The sequence below is a fragment of the Panthera uncia genome, chromosome E3 (genome assembly GCF_023721935.1).
Source record: "Panthera uncia isolate 11264 chromosome E3, Puncia_PCG_1.0, whole genome shotgun sequence".
In the NCBI taxonomy this organism is placed as follows: Eukaryota; Metazoa; Chordata; class Mammalia; order Carnivora; family Felidae; genus Panthera; species Panthera uncia.
The window spans coordinates 27,840,142-27,866,680 of record NC_064815.1 but is presented as its reverse complement, the minus strand read 5'-3'; the positions used below and the strand labels follow the sequence as shown (position 1 = coordinate 27,866,680).

The 26,539-nt window shown below is 44.4% G+C and overlaps 2 protein-coding genes and 1 long non-coding RNA gene across 3 annotated transcripts; 2 read left to right on the top strand and 1 right to left on the bottom strand.

The window, feature by feature from the left end:
• Window positions 1-1,680: 1,680 nt before the first annotated feature.
• On the bottom strand, window positions 1,681-13,123 carry LOC125928580 (uncharacterized). The gene is made up of 3 exons (XR_007459706.1): window positions 12,763-13,123; window positions 11,585-11,743; window positions 1,681-2,969 (listed from the first exon to the last, which is right to left on the bottom strand). It is a non-coding gene; the product is annotated as an uncharacterized LOC125928580 (long non-coding RNA).
• A 6-nt stretch (window positions 13,124-13,129) lies between these two features.
• LOC125928571 (zinc finger protein 789-like) lies at window positions 13,130-21,332 on the top strand. The gene is made up of 3 exons (XM_049639318.1): window positions 13,130-13,296; window positions 16,064-16,141; window positions 21,028-21,332. Exons 1-3 carry the CDS (start codon window positions 13,237-13,239, stop codon window positions 21,163-21,165), a joined length of 276 nt encoding a protein of 91 aa, XP_049495275.1. The 5' UTR covers window positions 13,130-13,236; the 3' UTR covers window positions 21,166-21,332.
• Window positions 21,333-24,873: 3,541 nt separating this feature from the next.
• ZNF789 (zinc finger protein 789) lies at window positions 24,874-26,205 on the top strand. Its single transcript, XM_049639291.1, has one exon. The coding sequence runs from the start codon at window positions 24,896-24,898 to the stop codon at window positions 25,886-25,888; it is 993 nt and encodes a 330-aa protein (XP_049495248.1). The 5' UTR covers window positions 24,874-24,895; the 3' UTR covers window positions 25,889-26,205.
• The last annotated feature ends 334 nt before the right edge of the window (window positions 26,206-26,539 follow it).

The window sequence follows — 26,539 nt, the reverse complement described above, 5'->3', positions numbered from 1 at the left end:
GGCTTTGTTGCTGACAGCTAGGAGCCTGGAACCTGCTTCAGATTCTGAGTTTCCCTCTCTCTCTACCCCTCCCCTGCTCATGCTCTGTCTGTCTCTCTCAAAAATAAACATTAAAAAAAAATAGGGACTTTATTTGGGGGGCTTGGTTATCTAATGAGTTTTTTTCTTTTTCCTAAGCACAGGGATGACAATGGTGAAATATCATACGGTAGAACACCAGTTGCCCAGAATTTCTGGGGATGTAGCTGTTCCAAATTTATAAAATCATAATCATAATAATTGTTTCAGCTTCAACATCATGTGCACCTACCCTCACTGTTTTAGATCTTGTGAGAAACTACAACAGCCCTGGAAATGCCCTCCCTCTGCACTCCTGATTACGACCACCGCTTTCCTCTTAGGCAGGTCTATGGGAGGAAGGGATACAATCTGAGGGATGTGGAACCACATTAGCTACATGTCTGATTGTCAAGGGGCAAAGGCATTGCTATAGTGCAATAGAAACAATGGGGAAATCTATCGATTCCAATCATGTAGTTTGAATCAAGAGATGACTTTTAATGCAAAGCTGTGTTAGCTGCTCTGAAGCTATTTTAGTCATTTCATAAATGCTCTGGTTTTTTCTTAAACTGTAATTTCTCTGTAAATTGGTTAGTCCATCCCTGGACTATCAAGAATACAAAATAAGATTTATTTGCTTTATTATTTTCTTTTTAGATTTGTTTATTTTGTTTTTACTTTATTTTAGAGAGTGCTAGCAGGGGAGAGGGGCAGCAGGAGAGGGAGAGAGAGATAATGGGAGAGAGAAAGAGAGAGAGAGACAAAGAGAATCTCAAGCAGGCTCCATGCCCAGCACAGAGCCTGAGGTGGGGTTTGATCCCTTGACTCTGGGACCATGACCTGAGCTGAAATCAAGAGTTGGACACTCAACTGATTGAGCTACCCAGGCGCCCCTAGATTTGTTTACTTTAAATGTGTATTTAAATACAATACAGAAAGTAGCCAAACAAAAGAACCGGCTGTTCCTTAATATCAGGGATACATTTGCCTTTAATGTTGGGAATTAAACTCTAAGAGGTCTGCTCTAGTTGAACCTAGATTACATTGCCTCCTCTGCCCAGGAGTTTAGGGAGAAATTATTTCCAAGGGCTGAGAATTGCCCCACCTTTATTTAGAAAGTAAATAAACTGGAGAGAACAATTTACATGTATGTTATGATTTGGTATAGAAACATCATCATACATGTCAAAACTTTAAGTGTAAGGATAGGTTTCAGTATTCCTTCTATACGCTTCTGTCAGGATTCGCTTCTGATTTATGAAAAAGATGTGTTCACTTTCTGGGTCAGTTATGTACCCACTGGAGTCTGTCTCAGTAATGAGACTCCTTTTCTGCAGAGGACACTAGTGACCAATCCTGGGCCCAGGGAATGACCCTACTTTAAATGGATCTGAGTGGGCATTGTGACTCAAGATGATGATTTGGGAATCCAGGGTAGCTCTCTGTTGATCACTGAGCTGGACAAAGTGGGAGCCTATAAGAAATTCCTAATTATCATTCCCACCTCCAAGTCCTGGGAGAACATAGAATACAACAAGGAACTGCTCAGGGTATCGACCTCAAAGGTCATTGTGATTTTTGTTTTGTTTTGTTTTTTTTTTAATTTTTTAACGTTTATTTATTTTTGAGACAGAGCATGAGCGGGGGAGGGTCAGAGAGAGGGAGACACAAAATCTGAAACAGGCTCCAGGCTCCGAGCTGTCAGCACAGAGCCCGACGTGGGGCTCGAACTCACAGACCGCGAGATCATGACCTGAGCCGAAGTCGGCCGCCAACCGACTGAGCCACCCAGGCGCCCCCATTGTGATGTTTCTTAACAACATGAGGTTTCCCCACATCTATGAGAGACTCCCAGTGAGTGATATAAGGGGGAAGATATGAATTAGAAGCAACGTCCAGGAAAATGAAGTTAACTTGTCCCAGATTATCGGCATCTTTAGATCCAAAATCATAATCCCAGGCTTCTCAGAATCCCTAATCAAATGCATCCTCTCAGGTACAAAGAGAACATGTTCATAAAGACATTTTTTTAAAGTTTATTTATTTGTTTAAGTAATCTCCACGCCCAATGTGGAGCTTGAACTCATGACCCTGAGATGAAGAATTGCAACATAAAACATCTTGGAAAGAGGATTTTGGATCTAAGTGGCCTGGTCAAGACTAATTAGCATGGACACCGGAGAGGTCAAATTTGGCACACAAACGGAGCATCTACAAAACAGTTCATGAGTGCGTTGGTGCAGACTTACAGTACCTAACACTGCTGTCTATAGCATTGCCCATATTCTTTAAGACCTCAGTTCTTGGGGTAATGGAAGTAGGCCCTCTAAAAATGGGGCATGTGCAAAGGACAGAGCCGTCTAACTCTGGCGAGTGAGAAACTAAACAATCAGGCTTCAAAGAGATTACTCAATATTAGGAGACAGTATCTGTTCTTTCCAGCATACTCATTGGCTGCTCTTATCCCCTGGTTTGCAAGAGTGTGATGATGGGATTGTAATAGCAAAATTAACCTGAATTCTCATGATGGTAGCAAATAAGCCAGTTCCCTCTTCTGGTCCGTCAAATTCAACAATATACTACTCCTGGAAGGACAGGAGTCAGTAAATAGTCTTCCCTGCTATGCACTGGCTTGATGGTGCCCGAGGTGAAAGGGGGTGAAACTAGGGGAATAATTCCATCATCCAGGACCAAGAGTTCCTCTTATTATGTGGAAATAGACATGATTCAGCTTTCAGTCTCCCCACAGAGTAGAGAACAGGCTAACGGTACATGGAATAGCTTAGACTTTTCCTTTTGCGAGTGTGGGCTTTTGGAAAATTGCTCTTTCTGTGATGTTAGTCCAGGTCCTCCAAGAAGCAGATGCCAAGATGTGATGAAACATGCAAGGATTTTATCAGGAGACACGCCTGTGAGAAAGGAAATAAGGTGGGAGTTTTTAAAGCTGGCGAGAGCCCAAGATGCAAGACTACCCCACGGGAAGGAGAGGGGAATGGTCAGTGGAAGCATGATGCCGCCCTGCAGTTTAAGGAAAATTCAGCAAAGTCCTCGGGGAATCTCGAGCCAATGTCAGCTGAAGAAGAGTCCTATACCTTCCAAGGATGGTCTGCTAGAGGGTCCACACACACTCAGTGCCAGGGAGCAGCACCTGGGAGGCATGTGTTGAGGCAGTTAGGACCTCAGCCAATTGTTCCCTGTAGCAAAGGTTCACAAGGCATGTCCTCATGGCCACTACATGAGGCATAAGAGAATGTTCCCATGGACACTTAAAAGTGTCAATTTGTAAAAATATGATGACCGAGTGTGTGGAAAAATACATAGGACAGGGGCTCCTGGCTGGTTCAGTCGGTGGAGCATCTGACTCTTGATCCCAGGGTCGCGAGTTCAAGCACCACAATGGGCATGGAGCCTACTTAAAAAAAAAAAAAAAAAGATACATAGCACAAATGACTATCAATCTAGGTAAGGCCATAGCCTCTAGTCCATACTGGATTTTCATTGCTAAGAAAGCTTCATGGTAGGGGTGCCTGGGTGGCTCAGTCGGTTGAGCGGCCGACTTTGGCTCAGGTCATGATCTCTCCATCCATGAGTTCGAGCCCCGCGTCGGGCTCTGTGCTGACAGCTCAGAGCCTGGAGCCTGTTTCAGATTCTGTGTCTCCCTCTCTCTAACCCTCCCCTGTTCATGCTCTGTCTCTCCCTGTCTCAACAATAAATAAAACGTTAAAAAAAAATTAAAAAAAAAGAAATTAAAAAAAGAAAGCTTCATGGTATAGAATTATTGACCTGTCTCATGCAGTTCTATTGGATATTCCTCAAATAATGTATTTTCCTTAATAACACACTTTAACTTGGCAGACTGTGTTTTGGATCCAGGCATGTCTTCAGTGTGGGTGATTTCATACATTAAAGAGAAAATAATGGGGCGCCTGGCTGGCACAGTCAGTGAAGCATCCGAGTCTTGATCTCGGCTGAGGTCATGGTCTCACCGTTTGTGAGTTCGAGCTCCGCATCGGGCTCTGCACTGATATTGCACAGTCTGCTTGGGATTCTGTCTCTACTTCTCTCTGACCCTCCCCCACTTGTGCTCTCTCTCTCTCTCTCTGTCAAAATAAATAAACTTTGAAAAAAGTTTCTTAAAAAAAAGAGAGAAAATAGATAAAGTAGAATCTCTGTTTATCCCAGTTAAGCTCCATTTTTGCCCTCTAATTCCAGGAAAGATTGAGAGTACTGGGGCTATGAATGGTGAGAAGGAGGAACATAGTTGTTGTTTTTTTTTTTTTAAGTTTACTTATTTATTTGCCCTCACCCTACTTTCAAATTTTTTTTTTAACGTTTATTTAGTTTTGAGACAGAGAGAGACAGAGCATGAATGGGGGAGGGGCAGAGAGAGAGGGAGACACAGAATCAGAAGCAGGCTCCAGGCTCTGAGCCATCAGCCCAGAGCCTGACGCGGGGCTTGCACTCACAAACCGTGAGATCGTGACCTGAGCTGAAGTCGGACGCTCAACCGACTGAGCCACCCAGGCGCCCCACCCTCACCCTACTTTCAATGCCAGTCACAAGTAGTAGGTCCCCAGGTTACCCACAACTTCTGTCCAAGTTGGCTACAAACTACAAGTTCCCACAACTTCCTCCTCCGGTTTGTTTAGTTTGTTAGAACAGCTCACAGAATTCAGGGAAGCACTTCCTTACATTTACCAGTTTATTAAAAAAATATGATAGGGGCACCTGGGTAGCTCAGTTGGTTGAGTGTCTGACATCAGCTCAGGTCATGATCTCGTGGTTCTTGAGTCTGAGCCTCATACCGGGCTTGCTGCCATTAGCGTGGAGCCCACTTCCGATCCTCTGTCCCCCTCTCTCAGCCCTTCCCCTACTGGCACTCTCTCTCTCAAAAGTAAATAAAACATTTAAATATATATACGATAAAGGATACAGATAAATAGCCAGATGAAGAGGTAGATACACAGGGTGAGGTCTGGGAGGGTCCAGAGCACAGAAGCTTCTGTCCCCATGGAGTTGGGATATGTCACAATGCTGCTGGTGTGGATGTATTCACCAATTTGGAAGGTCCCAAATCCATACTATTGGGGTTTTATGGGGGCTTCCTCACACAGGTATGATCAATTATTAACTCCATTTCTAGGCCCTCTGCCCTCTCTGGAGAAGTGAGGGGCAGGACTGAAAATTCCAAGCTTCTCATCATGGCCTTGGTCTTCCTGGTGACTGTGGCCCATCCAGGAGGCACCTAAGAACCCACCCAGAGTCACCTCAGTAGATCAAAAGATGCTCCCAGTACTTTTACCATTAGGAATTTATAGGGGTTTAAAAAAAATTTTTTTTTAGGTTTATTTTGAGAGAGACAGAGTGTGCGAGCAGGGGAGGGGCAGAGACAGAGGGAAAGAGAGAATCCCACCCAGGCTCTATGCTGTCAGTGTAGAGCCCAACGTGGGGCTTGAATCCATGAACCATGAGATCATGACCTGAGCCAAAATCAAGAGTCACATGTTTAACCGACTGAACCACCCGGGGCCCCCAGGAATCTACAAGGGTTTTAAAAGTCCTGTGTCAGGGATGAGGTCAAAAACAAATATTAGAATAAGAGATGCTCCTGATGCTATGATCACTCAGGGAATTACAGGGGCTTTAAAGTGCCAGGTACTGGCGGACACAGACTGATGTATTTTCTGTCACCTCATACCAGGAGGGTCCAGTCTGAGGGATGGGAGAGAGTCTGGATGAGGCTTTTGTCAAAGTTGCACGTAATGAAATGAGATTCTTTCAGATTTCACAAGAGAAATAACATAATGTATATGCCAGCATAGACAGGAAGTGGCTGGCAGGAACCACATAAGGGAGTCAGAACCCCAGAGAACTTGGTTTAAAGCTAGACACAGTGTGTTCTGCCTAGTCCGAGATGAATAAGAATGGAAGCAAAAGGCAGAAACAGGGACACAAGTCCTACCAATGCAAGAGACAAGCAGGAAAACTGAGGTCCCAAGGCTCATCCAAGGACCTAATGGAGGAGGAGAACTAGGATATAAACATCCCTAAGTTAATTTACAATGTTAGCATGATACCAGTATAAGTAGTTTTTTTTCCCTGCAGCTGTATTTATGAATTCTAGAACTCATGTAAAAAAATAAATAAGCAGGGTCACCTGGGTGGCTCAGTTGGTTAAGCATCCTACTCTTGATTTTGACTCAGGTCATGATCTCAGGCTCAAGTCATGATCTCAAGGATCATGAGTTTGATCCTGCATCAGGATCTGCTCTGTCAGTGCGGAGCCTCCTTGGGATTCTCTCTCCCTCTCTCTGCCCCTCCCCCGCTTGCATGTGTTCATTATGCTCTCTCTCAAAATAAATAAATAAACTTAAAAAAAAAAAAAGAAGTACAAGGGGAGAACAATGAGGAGGGGAAGGATGAGGAGGGTGTGGAGAGGAAGAAGAAGAAACCAAAATCATAGTGAATTCATTTTTAATTTGGGAATAGAGAAATATTTCTAATTATGTCTCAAAATCCAAAATACAATGTCTATACACCAAGAGGAAAATATTCACGTACAATCATAGTTCAGTCACAAAATTCAAATGAAACTGTAAGAAGAAATGCAGTGGAATAAATTTAAAGACTGAATTGGCTTTATTGAATGATTCATGAATCAGGTAGCATCCCATCCAGCACTAGAATGGAACTCCAGAGGGCTACAGAAGGAAAGGTTTGTGTTTTTATTTATTTTACTTTTTTTAACATTTATTTATTTTTGAGAGACAGAGAGAAAGCAGGGGAGGGTCAGAGAGAGAAGGAGACAGAGAATCCGAAGCAGACTCCAGGCTCTGAGCTGTCAGCACAGAGCCCGATGCAGGGCTCAAACTCATGGACCGCAAGATCATGACCTGAGTTGAAGTGAGGCACTTAACTGACTGAGCCACCCAGAAGCCCCCAGCAGGAAAGGTTTTTTAAAAAGGCAGAGAGAGTGTACAACAAGGAAGTCATAGATAGAAAAATAAATCATCTGGCAAGGTAACCTTCCTTTGGGGGACAGTAGAGCCATTAGGAGCATTGCCTCAGTGGTGCTGACCAAAAAATTCCGGACTGACCAGTTAGGATTACATACCTAGGGAAGGTCGAAACTGTAACCATGTCAGGTATTAAATCTTGGCATGGTGTGATGGGTTTGAGATAGGGAAACTGAAGGACTCCATAGAAATATGGTTTTTTGCTCCTTTTTCTGCTTCTATTCTTATTAGGACCTGTGCCCCCACCCCACTCCACACATGTCTAAGAATGTCCTCCTTGGATTTTTAAAATTTTATTTATTTATTTATTTATTTATGTCTTTATTTATTTATTTATTTATTTATTTATGAGGGGGTGGGGCAAGGGGCAGAGAGAGGGAGAGAGAGAATCCCAAGCAGGCTCTGCGCTGTTAGCACACAGCCAGGACTCAGGGCTCGATCCTGCCAACCGTGAGATCATGACCTGAGCTGAAATCAAGTCAGACGTTCAACCCACCGAGCCACCCAGGTGCCCCTAGATTGTCCTCCTTGTAAGAGACAAGGAATTAATGAATTTATTTAACATCTAAGCAAAGATCAGGTGAGAATGACCAGAGGAAGCCATTGTAGTGGCTGCTTTTAGGCAAACGGGCTTGAGTGATGGGGTGTGGAAAGGGCCCACAGTGATTCCCTGGCTGAATAGAGACAGGCCCACTGGGTGACCCAAAATATCCATAGGCCCTAACTGACCAATGGGTTACTTACAACCAGGCACAGTTACCAAAAAAGGGAAAATTCCATATATCGCCATAACTCCTCACCTTCCTGCTTTAAAAACAGCCCCCACCCACTGCCTCATGGCAGACATGACCTGCCTGCTGCTCCCTTGCGGTGTGTTCCATAAACTTCTATTGCCTTTGTTCTGCCTCAGGTGAATTCTTTCACCACCTGCACCATTGGCTTCCACCTGATCTTCGCCCCACATTTGGAGGTCCCCATCTGACCAGATAGATACCTCATTTAGACACCACAGCCATCCTACGTACATTCTGGACCATGGCACTAGCCATCTTAATGCCAAGGCCCCTTTGTTCCAAGGAATAACACCTGGGCCCTTGTCTTTGCTCTAACCAGTTCCTGGATACCTGAGGGGACACGTGCACCAGATCCCTGTCCTCAGTAAAAATCCCAGACCCCAAACAAAGACGAGACTCCCTCCTTTTCTTTCTGAGTAGCCCGGACACTATCTATCTCTGCACTGTCTCTACACCTTCTATAAACTCTGCTCTCACTTCCTGCTGGCTCACGCTTGATTTCCATCCTACACGCAGCCAGGTCCTGTGGGACCCCCTCTGGGTCCCCAGACCCAGCCCGTGGGCATCAGGTTTAACTCAAGTGACTCCATTTGGGGCCTGTTGTTTCTTTTTAACAATTTAAATACTGAAAATTTTAAGCGCATGTGAAGGAAAATAAATGCATGTTAAAACTATACAGAGTTTCCTCTTCTGGCCATGATGTAGTTAGTAAGAGTGGACTTACTGAATTCATGTAAAAAACTATAAAACTAGAGAGAACAGGAGCACCTACCTGGGTGGCTCAGTTGGTTGAACGTCCAACTTTGGCTCAGGTCATAGTCTGATGGTTCATGAGTTCAAGCCCCATGTTGGGCTCTGTGCTGACTGCATGAAGCCTGCTTGGGATTCTCTGTCCCCCTCTCTTTCCACCCCTCCCCCACTCATGCACCCTCGCTCTCTCTCTCTCTCTCTCTCTCAAAAATAAATAAACATTAAAAAAAAAACTAGACAACATATGAAAAATGTTTTCAGACCGGAGACAACAGGCAGTACAGACCTGTGATCCTTGCGAAAAAGGCACCTTTTATGACAGTGCAGGGGAGGAAGAGTCCATACAGACCATAGCAGGTTCTCTAAGATGAGGAGACAGACATTTGAGTTCAAGGAGGCAGAGGCAACTGGGTTTGGGTGGCAGAATCCTAGGAAGCCAGAAGCTACACAGAGAAAATCTCTAGAAATTTCCATAAAGCGTCCTCTTGAGTCTGTTCCTAATAGAATCAATGCCAGGCAAAGAACCAACAGGAAACAGTAAGCTGAATAGTTCTCAGCGTTCACACAGAGCTGGGAGATGTTCACGTTGAAATCTGAGGACTCTGACCTGAGGCATTCAGCAGAACTCCTAGAAGTACAGTAACTAGCCTTAGGGGACATCCAGATTTGCTCAAACTTTCAGGCCAAAGTCACACTCTTTTGGGGGTGACTCATCTTTACAAAGCTTCAAAACAAACCTTGAAAGAATCAAGCTGATCAGAAAATAATTTGAACTGTCTTAAAGGAAAAAAATATATTTTTATTCTTGTAAAATATATATAACATTTAAATTTTTAATCACTTTTAAAAATAAAATTTTTTTTTCCATTTTAAAATTTATTTTATATATATAGAGAGAGAGTGAGAGCAGGGGAGAAGGGCAGAGGGAGAGAGAGAATCCCAAGCAGGCTCCACGTTCAGCACAGAGCCTGATGCAGGGCTTGATTCCACGGTCCTGGGCTCATGACCTGAGCTGAAATCAAGAGTCGGGCACTCAACTGACTCAGCCACTCAGGTGCCCCTAGCTTTTCAATCATTTTTAAGTGGCATTAAGTACATTCACATTGTCTGCAACTATCACCACTGTCCTTCTTCCCAAGCTGCAACTCTGTCCCCATTAAACATCAACTCTCCATTTCCCCCTCCCCTCAGCCCTTCTACTATCTGTCTCTATGAGTTTGACTACTCTAGGTACTTCACAAAAGTGGAATCATACAATGTTTGTCTTTGCGTGTCAGGCCTTTTTAACTTAGCATAATGTCCTCAAGGTTTTCCCATGTTGTAGCATTTGTCAGCATTTTCTTCCTATTAAGGCTGAAAAATATTCCATTGTATGGATACACCACAATTGGCTTTTCCACTCCTCTGCCCAGGAAACTTGGCTTGCTTCTGCCTTTTGGCTGTTGTGAATAAGGCTATTATGAACATGGGTGTACAAATATCTGTTTAAACCACTGATTTAATTTCTTTGGGGTATTTACAGAAGATGGATTTCTGGATCATATGGTTCCAATGGTTTTAAAGGAAAACAACAGGGGTGCTGGGTGGCTCAGTCAGTTAGGCATCCAACTTCGTCTCAGGTCATGATATCATGGTTCGTGGGTTCAAGCCCCACATCGGGCTCTGTGCTGACAGCTCAGAGCCTGGAGCCTGCTTTGGATTCTGTGTCTCCCTCTCTCTCTGCCCCGCCCTGGCTCATGCTCTGTCTCTCCCTCTCTCTCTCAAAAATAAATAAACATTTTTTTTAAAAAAAGGAAAACAACAAACTCTGACACTCAATGTAAAATTTATAATGTCTAGCATCCGATAAAAAATTAATAGGTATGTACAGAAGCAGGAAAATGTAATCCAAAACCAGGAAAATAATCAGTAAATAGAAACAGATCCAGAAATGACAGACATTATGGAGTTGGGAGACAAGGACTTTAAAATAATTATGAATATCCTCAAAGACTTAAAAGAACATAAATGTAATAACAGAAAAATACAAGGTAATAAAAAGAAAAAGAACTTCTAGAGATAAAAACAACAACAATATGTGTAAGGATCAGTGAGCTTAAAGAATAGCAATAGAAACTACTGCTTGTAAGACCTACAGTTAGTAATCTCGTCACTGTAGTAGTCTCTGTCTCAAGCACTGGGACATTGAAAATTCTTCTGTTCCTTTCCCAGTATTTTAGTATAGTTCTTTGGCCTCCTGATCCATGTAGCTTCAGCTGTCAGTAAATATCCTGAGAGGGGAAACTACTCCTGAATTTGAGTCTTCCAAGTCTCCAATGTCCTTCCGTTAGCACAGCATAATTTTTCAAAAGCTCAACTGGTTTTTCCTGTATGAGATCAGCTGCCCTTTGCCTGGACCAAGCCTTAAATACTTTGAATAATGTTTTAATGTGTAATGTTTGAAATAAACAGTGCCTGGCACATTATAAGCCCTCAAAGAATATTAACTGAATGAATGAATTTCATTGTATTTCCTGATTCTCTTGTCTCTTGGAAGTTCGAACTGCTACAACACTGAGTCAATGAATATGTGTTCATCTAAAGATGTTTAGAATACTGAAGGTTTTTCTCCCTAATGCTTTAGGAACATTTACTGTGGCCAGGCATTGTTATAAGCACCTTACATATATTAACTCATTCAATACAGTAGAGAACAAGCAGAAAGTGGCCCTCCTTTATCTGTATTCCCCCCTTACCTGTGGGGAGATACGTTCTAAGACCCTCAGGTGATGCCTGAAAGGTGTGGATGGTACCAAACCTTATATATACTGTGTTTTTTCCTATACATACATATCTATGATAAAGTTTCACTTGTAAATTAGGTATGGTAAGAGATTAACAACAATAAAATAGGACAATTAGAATAAGTAATAAGAGTCATGTGAATGTGGTCTCTCTAAAAATATCTCATTGTACTGTACTCACCCTTCTTCTTGTGATGATGTGAGATGATAAAATGCTTCTATGATGAGATAAAGTGAGGGGTATTATGTAGGCATTGTGAGGTAGCGTTAGGCTACTATCCACCTTCTCAGGATATGTCAGAAGGATCGTCTGTTTCTGGACCATGATTGACTCAGGGAGCTGAAAATGAGGAGAACAAAACAGAGGATAAGGGGGTACTACTACTCAGAACAACCCTATAAAATTCATGGTACTAATCTCTTCATTTTACATGCATGGAAAGTAACATACAGAGGAGTTATCTAATTTGTCCCTGGTCAAACAACTCGTATGATACTGGTAAAACAAACACCCTGTCCCTCTCTCTCTCTCCCCCCTCTCTCTAATGTTTTGGCCCATGAAAATCAAGACTTAAAGGCAGGATTTCACACAGTACCTCAAAGAGTGTTTTTTTTTTTAAACTGTTAATTTATTTTTCTTTACTAAACATAGAATCCTATCAAAGATTAGTCCTACTATCAATTACAACTAATTGCCACTGTTAACTAGTCCTATGTTGCTTTGTTTAAATAGCATTCAAGTAACAGAAAAGTAAATTCTGAATAACATAATTTCAGATAAATACCTATCTTCATATTTTTATGTTACAGCAATAACACAGATATGTATAATAATTCATTATATTCAACATACTATGTTATTCGTCTGGTAGGACTGTGTCCAGGGTTGGCTCCCTAAAAAGGTGGTCACTCTAGTGGCGCCTGGGTGGCTCAGACGGTTGCGTGACCGACTTTGTCTCAGGTCATGATCTCACGGTCTGTGGGTTCAAGCCCTGTGTTGGGCTCTGTGCTGACAGCTCGGAGCCAGCTTTGGATTCTGTGTTTCCCTCTTTCTCTGCTCCTCCCCTGCTCGCGTTCTGCCAAAAATAAATATTTTTTTAAAAACAAATTAAAAGGTGGTCACTCTACATTACACTCACAAGGGGAGCTTTTTAAAAATACACAATTTGAGGGCGCCTCAAAGGCTCAGTTAAGCCTGGGACTCTTGATTTCAGCTCGGGTCACGGTCTCACAGTTTATGGAGCCTGGCATCTGGCTCTGCACTGACAGCATTAAGCCTGCTTGGGATTCTCTCTCCTTCTCTCTCTGCCCTTCCCCCCCCCCCCAAATAAATGTATAAAACATTTTTTAAAAACCCACGCAATTGCACAAGGGCCCATCTTAACGCATTCTGCTTCAACTGGTGTGGGAGGGGAAGGTCTCGCCGTTAGAGTTTTCAAAGCCTCCGGGTGATTCTTGATAGAGATTCCGAACTGCTTGGCTGGGCGGGAACCGGCCGGGCGGGGCCTGAAAGTCACGTGCCCCAACCGGGACCCTCTGCGGCAGTTGATTGGCTTCGACCAGGGGTGCGTGAGACGGAGGCCCCTTATCTATTAAACGGACCAGAGAGTTGCGAAGCCTCCGAGCTTCCTAGAAGGTACGCTGGCCGAGAAGCTGAGCTCCCCGCGCAGGAATAAGGGTCGGCGAGTGGCGCGGTTTTCTTCCGTATTCGCGCCCTCAGGTAGGGGGTTAGAGGAGGGGCGGCGACCTGTCACGGGTCCTGCCCCGAACCTGGAGAGGGAAGCCCGGCCATGGGGGCCGCCGCAGGTGGACACTGAGGTCTTCCTGGAGGAGATGGCACCGCGGAGGGTCGGAAGCAGGTCTAGGAAGAGAGGAGCTCGTGTGATGGGACGGGTGGGTGCGGCGGCAGAGCCACGGTGTCCCCGCAACGGAAGGTGACAGGGCTCGAGAGACAGTCCTCACCCCCCGCCTTCGGGGCAGGTCGCAGGGACTTAAGGGAGCGTCTTCCTGAAGATGTCAACTTGTGAATATTTTCCGTGGCGTCGGGTCTTCAACATTAAGGAGGAACAAGTCCGATGAATGAACGGCTGGTTAATAGTGTGGTTCGGTTCGGTTTGGTTTGGTTAGGTTATAGACGAAAAGGAGAAGTGATCGAACGTTTCCAGAGTTCACATTGTTGCGAAGTGGCGTTTTAGATTCTGACTTCCAATGCACGGTAGACGGGATAGTTAGGTAATGAGAGGGTTGAGGTCCCTTCCCCAGTCTTGACGCCATCGGTCAGGACGTTTCTTTGGAGCGCCTCCATGCTTAAAAGACAGAGCAGAGGATCTTCCAAGCAGTGTTTTTAGGGTACGTGAATGGTGCGAGGGATGTTCTTAAAAACGCACTTAGAGAAAGCAGCGTTCACCAGTGGCCAGAGAAGCACAAAAAAAAAAAAAAACAAAAAAAAAAAAACAAAAAAAACCAATGAAAAAATCACCTGGATCCCAGTAACTATTGTTACTACTGTAACAATTGTGGAGGGCCACAATTTGGATGTACCCTAGGCCAACCACCCATGGCTGTGGAATCAAAACTTGAACTGCCCTAATTTCCCCAAAGTGCAGACTCTCCTGCAGAACTTAAGCTTTCTTCATGTCATGGTGACTTGTAGCTTCCTAGCCCATCAGCTGCAGACCAGTCAACTTGTACAGTGCTTCTATTCTAAAATAGGGTTGTAAGTTTCTAGTAAAGGATAGAAAACAAAGCTACTTCCTCATCTCCTGTGTAGGGGGCAGAAAAATAACTGTCTTTCTCAGTTCTTTTTTTTTTTTTTTTTAATTTTTTTTTTTAACATTTATTTATTTTTGAGACAGAGAGAGACAGAGCATGAGCAGGGGAGGGTCAGAGAGAGAGGGAGACACAGAATCCGAAACAGGCTCCAGGCTCTGAGCTGTCAGCCCAGAGCCCGATGCGGGGCTCGAACTCACAGACCGCGAGATCATGACCTGAGCCGAAGTCGGACGCCCAACCGACTGAGCCACCCAGGCGCCCCTGTCTTTCTCAGTTCTTAGCTGAGACTCCTGCAATAAAAGATTAAGAAACAGACAAGTCTATTTACATGTATACTTCATGTATGTGTGGGAAATACCCACGGAAAAATGAGTAACTCCTGGGGTGGCTTAGAATTCAGGCCTAAATACCGTCTTTTTTTTTTTTTTTTTTTAAGTTTATTTATTTTTGAGAGAGAGAGGGAGACAGAGAATCCCAAGTAGGCTCCTCACTGTCAGCGCAGAGCTGGACATGGGGCTCGAACTCACTAAACCGTGAGATCATGACCTGAGCCGAAATCGAGTCTGACGCTTAACTGGCGGAGCCACCCAGGCACCCCTAAATACCATCTTAATAGGGAAAGGGGAGAGAGGATGTAGGCCTCTTAGAGGAGAGTAAATGCTTTTTAGGAAAGATGAACGGGCCCGTAGAAGAATAGACAGAAGTTTCAATAGTTTATGACAAAGTTTGTCTGGGTGTTGTGTCAACGTCTAGTCTCCTCTCCTGTGACACAAATCTATCTTCCCTGGTTGGTGAAACGCCCTGGGAGGGGAATTTATGACACTTGAGTTCTTTTTGGAGGATCTATCTTTAGGGATACGCAGGGGGTTCGGAGAAGGCCTTTCTCTGCGTTTGCCTCTTTTCAAGTGCCTGAAGCTCGAAATAATCATGGGGCAGCATCTTCTCTCCCCTTCACGTGCTTTCTGAACTGAGCAGTGACTGCCGAGAGCTCTCAGCTTCTTCACGCTTTAGGCTTAGAAGTCTCCTTGTTTGTTTCTCCCTCAAGAAAATATTCATATCAAGTAAAGCTCTCTGAATATCCTTTTGACAGTGATTACCTCTGTGTATATAAAATGTAGCCTGAAATCTCCAACTGCCCTAACGTCATCTTATACTCTCTGAGCTGATTCTGTGTGAGATGCAGAAATAAATGAAGACCGCCCTCCCCACCCACCCCCCAAAATGCGAATGAGCAAAGTCTCTTCATTCAGAGCCTGCCACAGCAAGGGAGGGAGCCACTGTCACGTGTTTAGCAGAGACTCAAGGCAGGCAGGGGAAAGTGGGGTGAAAAAGGGGGAAGTTTGGATGTACCCACTTTGGAGGCTATTGGCTTGGGAAAGCTGGAGGTGGGTTAAGTAAGTAGAAACGGAACATCCTATGTGGTTGGGGAGGGCTTTCTCTGTTGGTAAAAATTGGAAGAAGGAAGTAAAAATTCAGGATAATCTGGCAGTTATTGACCAAATCTGGATGTGGGGCTGATTGCTACACTGGCTGTGGTTTGGGTTCTGGGCTGGTTGCTACAGGTGGTGAGCCAGAGTTCTGTTTTTGTCTATGGTCGTGTCCCTTTGTATATTTAGTCTTTCAGTGAGAACGTATTCTACAGAACATACTCTAGGGAGAAGGGGAGGGCGGGGTCCTTGGATAAAGCTTTGGAAATTGAGCTAACTTCACAAATTCCTGAAAAGACTCTCCTAGCAGCTCCTTTCATGTTATCACCCATTTCGACACCAAACACCGTGACTGGGTATTAGCTGAGGTTTGTTGGCCTCGTTGGACTTCCCTGTCCCAAGGCTGCCTGGTGAGAGAGCTTTAAGTTCTGGCCGTACTCATGATCGTTTTTCTCCTTCAGTCTAGACTGATGGCTGCAATCCTGCCCCATCTCCAAGACCAGGATGTGGAAGCTGTATTCGTGACAGCTGGGTGGAAGGTGAGCTGGGCGGCTCCTCCCCTTCCTTAGGATACTCCCTGTGGCCCTGCAATGGCCTTGACTCCTTTGTTCACGTTGAGCCATCTTTATTAATTTGGGGACTTTTCTTTCTTGGAAGGTATGATGTAAAGAGCTTGAACTGTGGGCTCAGGTTCAAGTCCAGGCTTTGTTTTAGTTGTGTTACCTTCAGCAAGTCACATAAGCTCTCTGGGCCTCAGTTTACTTATCTGTAAATGGGACGATGATAGTTCTTATCACAAGGAGTTGTGAGTATTAAGTGAGACACTTATGAAAATAAGTAAGTAATACTTACCATAGTATCTGGTTATATTTTAAGCACTCTGCAAGCTTTAGCTACTGTTACCATAGTCATTGATTGTTTCTGTCAGTGAGGGATACTGTGTACCTACTGTGTACCAGATACTATCCTTTGTGCTGGGAGATAAACTCTACCTGAAGGAGTTTAAAGTCTTTATGGAAAAGTAGATATGTAAACAGATTCTTGTAATATGGGGATAAATTCTGATCTGCCCGTGTTAAAGGGAACAAGAGCAGCTTAGTTACTGAATTTGTAACATTACGGAGGATGATTATGAAAAGTTGAGTTTAGGGGCATCTGGGTGGCTCAGTCAGTTAAGTGTCCAACTCTTGATTTGGGCTCAGATCATGATCTCATGGTTCCTGAGATCAAGCCCTGTGTCAGGCTCTGCGCTGACAGCTCAGAGCCTGGAGCCTGTTTCCCATTCTGGGTCTCCCTCTCTCTCTGCCCTTCCCCTGCTCATGCTCTGTCTATCTGTCAAAAATAAACATTAAAAAAAATTTTTTTTTAAGCTGAGTTTAGGGGCACCTGGGTGGCTCAGTCAGTTAAGCATCTGGCTCTTGATTTCAGCTCAGGTCATGATCTTATGGTTTGTGAGATCGAGCCCTGCGTCAATCAGGCTCTGTGCTGTCCATGCTGGACATTCATTCTCTCCCTCTCTCTCTCTCTCTCTCTCTCTCTCTCTCTCTCTCTTCTCTGCCCCTCCCCTGCTGTCACTGTCTCTCTCTCAAAACAAACATTAAAAAAAAAGTGTTGAGTTTAAAGTTAAGGAGACAAGTTAGGATGCCATTGCAACAATTTTGAAAGGACAGTGGGACAAGGAGGGAACAAGGAGTCTGTAGCGCTCTTCTGGCTTCATGGCCAGTGCGCCCTGACTGCCAGAGAGTCTGCGGCGCTCTTCCGTTTCTCCGCTCCTTTGCACAGCCCGTTCTCTCCTTCACAGGCAAACTCACATATTTGCATTTTAAGACTGAACTAAAAACTCTTCTCCGTGAAACCCTCCCTGACTTCCTACATTAGCATCACTCTGCCCTGCGATCCCAGGTGGGCGGACATAGGGAGCAGTTGCAGAGGCTTGATGAGGCTTAAACCGGATGGTGGCTTATGGAGTGACAGGAAGTGAGTGTGTAGTTTTCTTCTGGAAGCTGGTCCGGTAAGGGAAGGAGAGAGAGCCAAAACCAGAGGAGAAGGAAAGCACGGAACATCTTCTTAAAGATAGGCGAGACTTTGGCATTTTTGGTGGCAAAGGGGGAAGGAGTTAGCGGAGAAGTAAGTGTTTAAGAAAAACATTCCTGTGTCTCTCTGCTTTCTCCTTTCATGCTTTCACTTCACTTCTGACATCAGACATGCTGGTGCTTTCCCGCACACATCGGGCACTTCCTTGACACCAGCCAGGTGCCCTGCAGTTTAGCTCAGTTTTGATGCTCTCTTCAAGGGTTAGCATCGGATGCCACAGGTTAAGGGCTCAGTCCCACAGGACTGCCCCTCCCCCACTTCTGACACCAGCCAATTGCAAGTCCAGGTTGTCACCTGTGCCTTGAATGACTGACTATGTATTTGGAGGTTCCCATGACTTCCCTCCTTGGGTTCGATTAATTTGCTAGCGTGACTCAGAGAACTCAGGAAAACCGTTTACTTACTAGATTACTGGTTTATTACAGGCTGTAACTCGCGAACAGCCACACAGAGGTGCGTAGGGCAAGGTGTGGGGAAGGGGCACAGAGCTTCTGTGCTGAGTGTGCAGCACTCCTAGCACCAACTCAGGCTCAACAGCCCCAAAGCTCTCTGAACCCCATTCTCCTGGGTTTTTATGGAGACTCATTGTGTGGACTCGATTGATTACGTCATTGGTCTTTGGTGATTGATTGGATTTCCAGCCCCTCTCCCTCCTCTGAATTGGGGTGGAGGGTTCAAACCCTCTAGTCACCTGGTTGGTTCCCCCTGGCAACCAGCCTCCCAGACTTGAGGCCTTTCCAAAGCTCACCTCTTTAACATTAACTCAGGTGTGGTCAAAGGAATTTGTTGTAAGGTGACATGCCTTTGTGGCTCTGGAGCTATTTCAGAAACCAAGGGCAAAAGACCAACTATTAAGAGATGCTCCTTTGCTCTTATCCCTTAAGAATTCCAGCGGTTTTAGGAGCTCTGTGCCAGAAATGATGAAGATTAAATCTATATTTCTTATTATAAGTCATGGTATGGTAGGGGAGAAGAGGGTAAGGATATAGAAAAGGCAGAGTGCTGTCATTGGATTAAGACCCTGGGGGAGACACGAGGGAATGGAAGCAGAGGTGGAGGCAGAGGGGCAGCAGTTGCTAGAAGAGCCTCTTCTGCTGAGGTGGGGAGGGGGAGGAGTGAGAACACAGGTAATGCCTGGTGGGAGTGTGAGAGGGGTTAGGGAGCCTGTGCCCTGTGGGCTCTTTCCTGGGATATAATGGGCAATGCCTTCCCGAAGGGAGTAGTGGGGGTGAGTCACATGTCCTCCTAGCCCCCTCCGAGTACCTCCCACTGGATAGTTACCATGTTGACTTCCATCTTTCCCCACTGGACAGTTCACTCCCTGAGCAGGGACAAAGGCTGCTACAGAGTCAGACAGATTGTGCATGTAGCAACCCCCCATTCACACAGCCGTGATGTGAACTGTGTTCTGCAGGATTGAACAGTGCACAGCCTGAACAGCTATATCCTGTGGCCTCAGTAGGAACCTTTATTGCTGGCCTACAGCTTGAAGGCTAGCAACTTACTGGTGCCCAATAAATGTTTCTTGAAAGAAAGAGAGTGGTAAAGGTATAGAAAACCCTGAGAAGGAACACGAGAGAGCAAGAGTTTGGGGCAACATTAAAGGCCTGACTCTCAAACTGAGTGTATAGAGATAACTTGGTGGGAGATGAAGCCATTTTATTCCTACCTGTTAGCCTTCATGTAGAGCAGAGAATGTCAGCTGAGGAGACTTGCAGGGCAGCTGTGGTAAAAGGAGGGACATTTGGGATGGGTAGTGAGTGGGAACTTGAAACCATAGTCCTGGAAATCAGGCTTGGTAGGGAGGAAAGAAGGGTCATGCAATTTGGGAGATTCTGGTGTCTGTTTCTCCTGAGGGTGTGGGGGTGAGTATTTCCTTTTCCTGATCACCCTTTTCATGCACAGATTGCCTCTGATGCTACTCAGTTTGTCCTAATAGAGGGGAGTGTGGTGGGCAGACACTAGGCCTCTGCTCCAAGAGCTCCCGTGGTGGGAGGCACCTTCTGTTCTCAGCCCACATGAGTTGAACATAGTTGCAAATGGAAACTTCTACAAAACTTCTACCCCGTAGTACATTGTACCAACGGTCTCTGTTTGCCCCCCTCTGATATATGTTCCACCCTCCCCCACTTTGGTCTGGGCCCTGGGAGGCTGACCTTCACACACCATCGATGGGTTCTCTTGCCCTCTGGCTTCCAGCTGGCTTTTGGCAATGGGATGGAAGGGGTCAGGGGACCAGAAATCTGGAAGAAAGTGGTGTCGGGTTTTATTCCCACAGCCCCGTGCGTGTTGGGCTGTGGGATGAGAGTGGCCGCAGAGCTCCAGTCTTCTAACAACTTTCTGGATTCCAGTAATCCCTCTCCTTCCGTCTTCTCCTTCAGACATATGGGTGATTGTTCCCCATGAGAGCCAGCCTGGCATGCTTCTGCATGCCTTGTTGGCTTCCATGAAGCCTGTCCCTTCCTTTGCAAATTGTCTGCATGCCAACCTATCCTCAGTGACCTCATTTGAATGTGCCATCTCTTTCCCAAGGGAATCTGGGACAGAAATATATTATTTGTTAAAGGTGCTGGTATATGGAGGAGGGTCAGCAAACTGACCTGGACCCGGTAGTCAAGTTTCACTGGAACACAGCTCTGCCCATTCACTTACCTGTTGTCTCTGGCTGCTTTTGTGTGACAGCAGCAGAGCTGAATAATTGTAGCAGAGACCAAATCACCTGAAAGCCTAAAATGTTAACCATCTGGCCTTCTACAGAATAAGTTTGTCAGGGTGTCTGGGTGGCTCAGTCCGGTTAGGCGTCCGACCCTTGATTTTGGCTCAGGTCAGGATCTCATGGTTTGTGAGGTTGAGCCCCGCATGGGGCTCCACGCTGACAGGATAGGGCCTGCTTGGGATTCTCTCTCTCTGCCCCTCCCCCACTCACAAATGCACGTTTTCTCTCTCTCTCAAAATAAATAAACTTTAAAAAAGAAAAAGTTTGTCTACGCTATAGTATAGAGGAAAGAATGAGCTTGGCCAAGTCACTTTACCTCCTCAAGCCTCACCTGTAGAATAATGATAGTTCACAAAGTCGTTTTAAGAACTGAGGTTGGGGGCACCTGGGTGGCTCAGTTGGTGAAGTGTCCAACTCTTGATTTCAGCTCAGGGCATGATCTCACGGTTCATGAGTTCAAGCCCCGTGTCAGGCTCTGTGCTGACAGTATGGAGCCTGCTTGGGATCCCCTCTGTCTCTCTCTTTCTCTCTCCCTTTCTTGCTCACTCTCTCTCAAAAATAAATGAACTTAAAAAAAAAAAAAGAATTGAGGCTATAATTAGTCTCTGTTTTCAGGAGTCGCTGTCATTTGAGGATGTGGCTGTGTACTTCACTAGAGAAGAGTGGGACAAACTTGACTGGGCCCAGAAGGACCTCTACAGAGACGTGATGCTGGAGAATTACAGGAACATGATCTTGCTGGGTAATGAATGACTTGGCTTGAAGATTTGGCTCCGAGTGTCTACACAAGTGCTCAGCCCCTTATTTGCAATTCTAAAATCAGAAAAGCTTTGCAAACTAGAAGTTTTTTCATAACTCATCTGGCTGTAAGACCCAACCTGAAGTGTTCAGGTGGTAAAACCTGATCTCTTCTACTGGAAGCTGTGTATCATCCTTCTTTTTCCCATGTGGTCATCATATCTATATATTTAGCGTACCAGAAATATCAGCGTGTTTGATTAAGGGTACAGCTCCAACCCCTGTGGGGGGTGGTACATAATAGAAAACATACACACCAAGTCACCTTCCTAAAATCCGGAAAAATTCTGACCTGAAACGCAGCTGGCCTCTACAATGTTTTCAAATAAGGGATTGTGGACAATGAATAGTTGCCTTTTGTTTTAGAGGTCGGAGACGCTTAATCCACTCCCCACTCCGATCCGCATCTTCCTTATCTGTAAGACCCATAGGAGCTGAACGGTTTATGGCTGATTTGGATTCCAAAGGTTAGCTTCTTTTTCTCTCGAAAAGTCTTTTTCTTTCTTCCCTCTGGAAATGGGTTCCTTCTTTGTTTGCAGCATCACTGGGTGTCTAGGAAATGATTCCTAATGGACTTCATTTCTGAACCTCCACTGCTTCCCCACTCACGGACCCTGCCTTTGGCTTATTGCAATGCAGAATCTCCTCCCATGGGCGTTTTCTCAACAAATCACTTTCTTTCTGGGGTCCAGCTTTGACGCCCACACTGACACTCTTTCTACAGTCTTGACCACCTCCTGCGGGATTGTCTGCCCACCTCTGGAGTTTTTGATGTTTATTTTCCTTGTAGAAGCATTTACAAGAGCAGACTTGAATACACACAAGGTACAGGAACGGGAGAACATTCAGGGGTAACACTGTTCATATTTTGGAATGTCTCCATCCAGTTTTTCTCTCTCTCTCCTTTTAAAAAATGTAGCTGAACAGAAGTGCCTGAGTGGCTCAGTCGGTTAAGCATCCAACTCTTGGTTTCAGCTCAGGTCATGATCTCACAGTTTGTGAGTTCGAGCCCTGCGTTGTGCTCTGTGCTGACAGCATGGAGCCTGCTTGAGATTCGCTCTCTCTCCCTCTCTCTGCCCCTCCACTACTCGCACTGTGTCTCTGTCACTCTCAAAATAAATAAATACGCTTTAAAAAATGTGGCTGAACATATTCTGTGTATAATTTTGTAATTCCTTTAAATCTTAACTAATGTTAAGCTTCAACATTTTCCCTATGTTATTAAAAGCCCCCATAAATACAGTAAATGATCATAACGTAATTCTGTTGTATGATCTGTAATGTTTAATCATTTTCCCATTTGGGGATATTTAGTTTGGCTTGTTGTTGTTGTTGTTGACTTGTTTATGGATTTATCATCTACTATACTTAATGTTCTAATGGATGTTTGTGACCATAAATCCTTATATGAATTTCTGACTGTTCCCAAGATCCAGAATATTGGTGTTAAAGGGTATGGGCTCTTAGTCTCTCTGATTATTGAATGGCCTTTCAGTAACAAAGTAGGAAATAAAAATCATCTGCAGGCCTACTGCCCAGAAATTACCCCTGTTAACATGTTGGTTTACTTTTTCCTAGTCTTTTCATATATATTAATACTTAATGTACATATACCCACACATATAGTTTTTAAAAACAAAATTTGGGTCATACTTCATGAGTTTTGCATTCTCCTTTAAGATATATAGGGAACATTTTCCTATTTTAATATTCTTTGAACACATGGATTTTTAGGATCTAATACTTTTGCCTTCACTGAATTCACGTTACACTGTAGCTGTTCCCATACTGATGTCTACTTTATTTCCAGTTTTGCATGGGTACAACTGTACTGAACATCTCTGGTACATTAATCTTGTCCTGATTGTTCCTTAGGCTGTATCTCTACGATTACCAAATCTAAGGGTGTGAATATTGTTGAGAATTTACTGAATCTTTCAGTAAAGATTGTTGGAGTTTCAGAAAGATTGTGCCAAATTCTCTTCTCACCAGCCCTTTCGATTGTTGCTCTTATCTGTTTGCCACTGTAGACTCAAGGGGGTTAAGGTGAGCGCTGGGACCTCTCTCTGTAACTCACTAACCACATCCCATTTACTTCCCCATGAGTAGGATTTCAGTTTCCCAAACCTGAGGTGATCTGCCTGCTGGAGCAGTGGGAAGAGCCATGGATCCTGGATCTACCAAGAACTGGGACTAGGAAGGCTTCCAGTAGTGCTTGCCCAGGTGGGTGAGGAGAGGACCCAGTCCAAGTGGAAAAATCAGGAAGGGGCAGGAAAGCACCTTAGTGAAGCCCCTCGTGTGCCCCCCAGATCCTGAGCCACATGTTCAACATCCATTATCCCACTTATTCATCCCTGCTGCCCTCTGAAGGTAGTACGTAAGTGTGGCCATTAGACCCATTTTCCAGATGAAGAATTAAAGATTCAGATGTCACACAGATTGATTTATAGTTTTAAAAACTATATCAATCTGTCAAACAGATTGATAGTTAAGGTTCAATTTCAAGCCTGCAAAGCTCATGCTCGTTCTACTGTGGTAGAGTGTTTCTCTGAACTCTTTTTCCAAATCAGATACTTCTTTCTTCTATGCTCGTTACTTATCCTTCCCCTCTGTTTTCCTCTCATTCCTTTGCCTTCATCCTGTTTGTCATATTCCCACAGTGTTTCTCAACATACCTACTTTTTCCTACTTACTATGTCCCGATTGCTGCTTCTACCTTTTTTTCACATTCCTGTGTTCCAGAGTTTCTCAGCCTCTGCTCTATTGACATTTGGGGCTAGATAATTCTTTTTTTTTTTTTTTTTTTTAGTTTTTAAAAATGTTTATTTGAGAGAGAGAGAGAGAGAGAGAGAGAGAGAGAGAGAGCGTGAGTGAGGGAGGGGCAGAGAGGGAGGGAGACACAGAATCCGAAGCAGGCACCAGGCTCTGAGCTGTCAACACAGAGCCCGAAGTGGGGCTTGAACCCACAGACCACGAGATCATGACCTGAACCGAAGTCAGACACTTAACCAACTGAGCCACCCAGGCGCCCCAGGCTGGATAATTCTTTGTTGTGGAGGAGCTGTCCTGTGCGTTGTCAGGTGTTGAGCCATATTAGCCTCTACCCATTAGGTTTTAGTAGCACCATCCCAGTTGGGACAACCGGAAATGTCTCCAGACATTGTCCAGTGCCCCCCAAGAGGCAAAATCACCTCTGATCAAGAACCTCTATTCTATTCCATTGGCCTTTGTACCTACTTCCCTCTGGTTCCTTTTCTCTTGTGTCTTATGCTCTCCGTTTTTAAAGAGTTGTTTCTCTCAGAATTATTAAAAAAATACTAACCTAGAAAGTATAAGATGTCACCTCTCCTATATTTATGTGACTTCACTGAGTACCGAGAGTAAGTTTTATTTTTCCAATAGTAGTGATGTATTTACTCAGTTCTCACTTCTCTGACACACACTTGTGCATTTTTCAGTCGTTCAGTTGATTTTGAGAACTCTTTCTGGTGTCAAAGCCGAGAGTCCTGTGGAAATCAAAATTTGGGTCTCTTTAGCAGGACAATATAACTAAGCAAGCACTTCATTTCACTTGAGTGTCTTCCACACACACAGGTGGCTTCTTTTTTTTTCCTTCTGTGATGTGGGGGGCAGGTCATTTCTATGTTTTCTTTTTATTTGGTTAGGTTCTGAAGCCAGATGGAAGATGAAAAAGCCAACTCCAGGGCAGAAGATCTTTAAAGACTTAGAGTCGTGTAAGACATCTGCAGTAAAGCAGCAAACAGCCAAGGGACCTTCAGAAAAGTTACGTAAATGTAACGAATTGGTGGACATTTACAGACTTGCCTTTCCCACTATTGGTGATGAATGCAGTAAGAACTTCCTTCAAAACCTTCACCTTATTCAAGATCAGAATGCTCAAACAGGGAGGAGGCGTGGCCAGTGTGATGAGTATGGAAAGCCTTTCAGTCAGAGATCACTGTTTTTGCAGCATAAGCAAATCCCTCCAAACGCAAAATCTTACAAATGCAGTGAATGTGGGAGAGTCTTCAGACGTCAGGCAAATTTTGTTCGACATCATAGAATTCACACATCAGAGGACCCCTTTGAATGCGACATATGTGGGCAAGCCTTCAAACAGAAGTCCACTCTTGCTGTCCATAAACAGTGTCACCTGCAGAAAAAGCCATATAAATGTCATGACTGTGGAAAATGTTTCCGTCAGATGGCATATCTTATTGAACATAAGCGGATCCATACCAAAGAAAAACCCTATAAATGTAGTGAGTGTGAAAGAACGTTTAGTCAGAATTCAACCCTTATTCGACATCAGCTAATCCATAGTGGAGAAAAACCCCATAAATGTGTCGAGTGTGGAAAAGCCTTTGGTCGTCATTCGACTCTTATGAGCCATCAACAGATTCACACTAAACAGAACACTCATAAATGCAGTGAATGCGGGGAATGCTTCAGTCGGAATGTAGACCTCATTCAGCATCAAAGAACCCATACCAAGGAGGAATTCTTTGAATGTAGAGAATGTGGAAAAACTTTTAGTTTTAAGGCAAATCTTCATCGCCATGAGGTCATTCATACTGGAGAGAGACCTTACAGATGTGACAAATGTGGAAAATCTTTTATCTGGCGCACAAGCTTTATTAAGCATCAGGGTACTCACAGAGAACAGGTATCTGTGTGATACTAACTAGAAAAAGACCATTTAAAGACCAGAACTGGGACACCTGGCTGGCTGTTGGTGGAGCCTATAACTCTTGATCTCAGGGTTGTGAGTTTGAGTCCCACGTTGGGTGTAGAGATTACTTAAAATCTTAAAAAAAATAAAATAAATAAAGACCAGAACTTACCACTAGTGTAGTTATGTGTAATTACATTGTTTTAAGAAAATTACTAACCGGAACTGAAATGGTTTTGCTTTGGGGACCCTCTTTCTGCAGCTAACCTTCTTGCTATAGTTAAGAATTACTTAATAGAGGGGCGCCTGGGTGGCTCCGTCGGTTGAGTGACCGACTTCGGCTCAGGTCAGGATCTCACGGTTTGTGAGTTTGAGCTCGGGCTTTGTGCTGACAGCTTGGAGCCTGGAGCTGCTTCAGATTCTGTGTCTCCCTCTCTCTCTGCCCCTCCCCCACTCGTGCTCTGTCTTTCTCTGTCTCAGAAATAAATAAGCATTAAAAAAAATACTTTTTGAAAAGAATTACTTAATAGAACATGTAATAGGCTGTTATGTACAGTCTCCCTTGAGTCCCTCCCCCGACCATACTTTCATTCCCTCAAGTCAAGGCAGAAGGGAGGCATAAGAACTATGTGGTTCCCTAGGCTGGAGACCATTTGA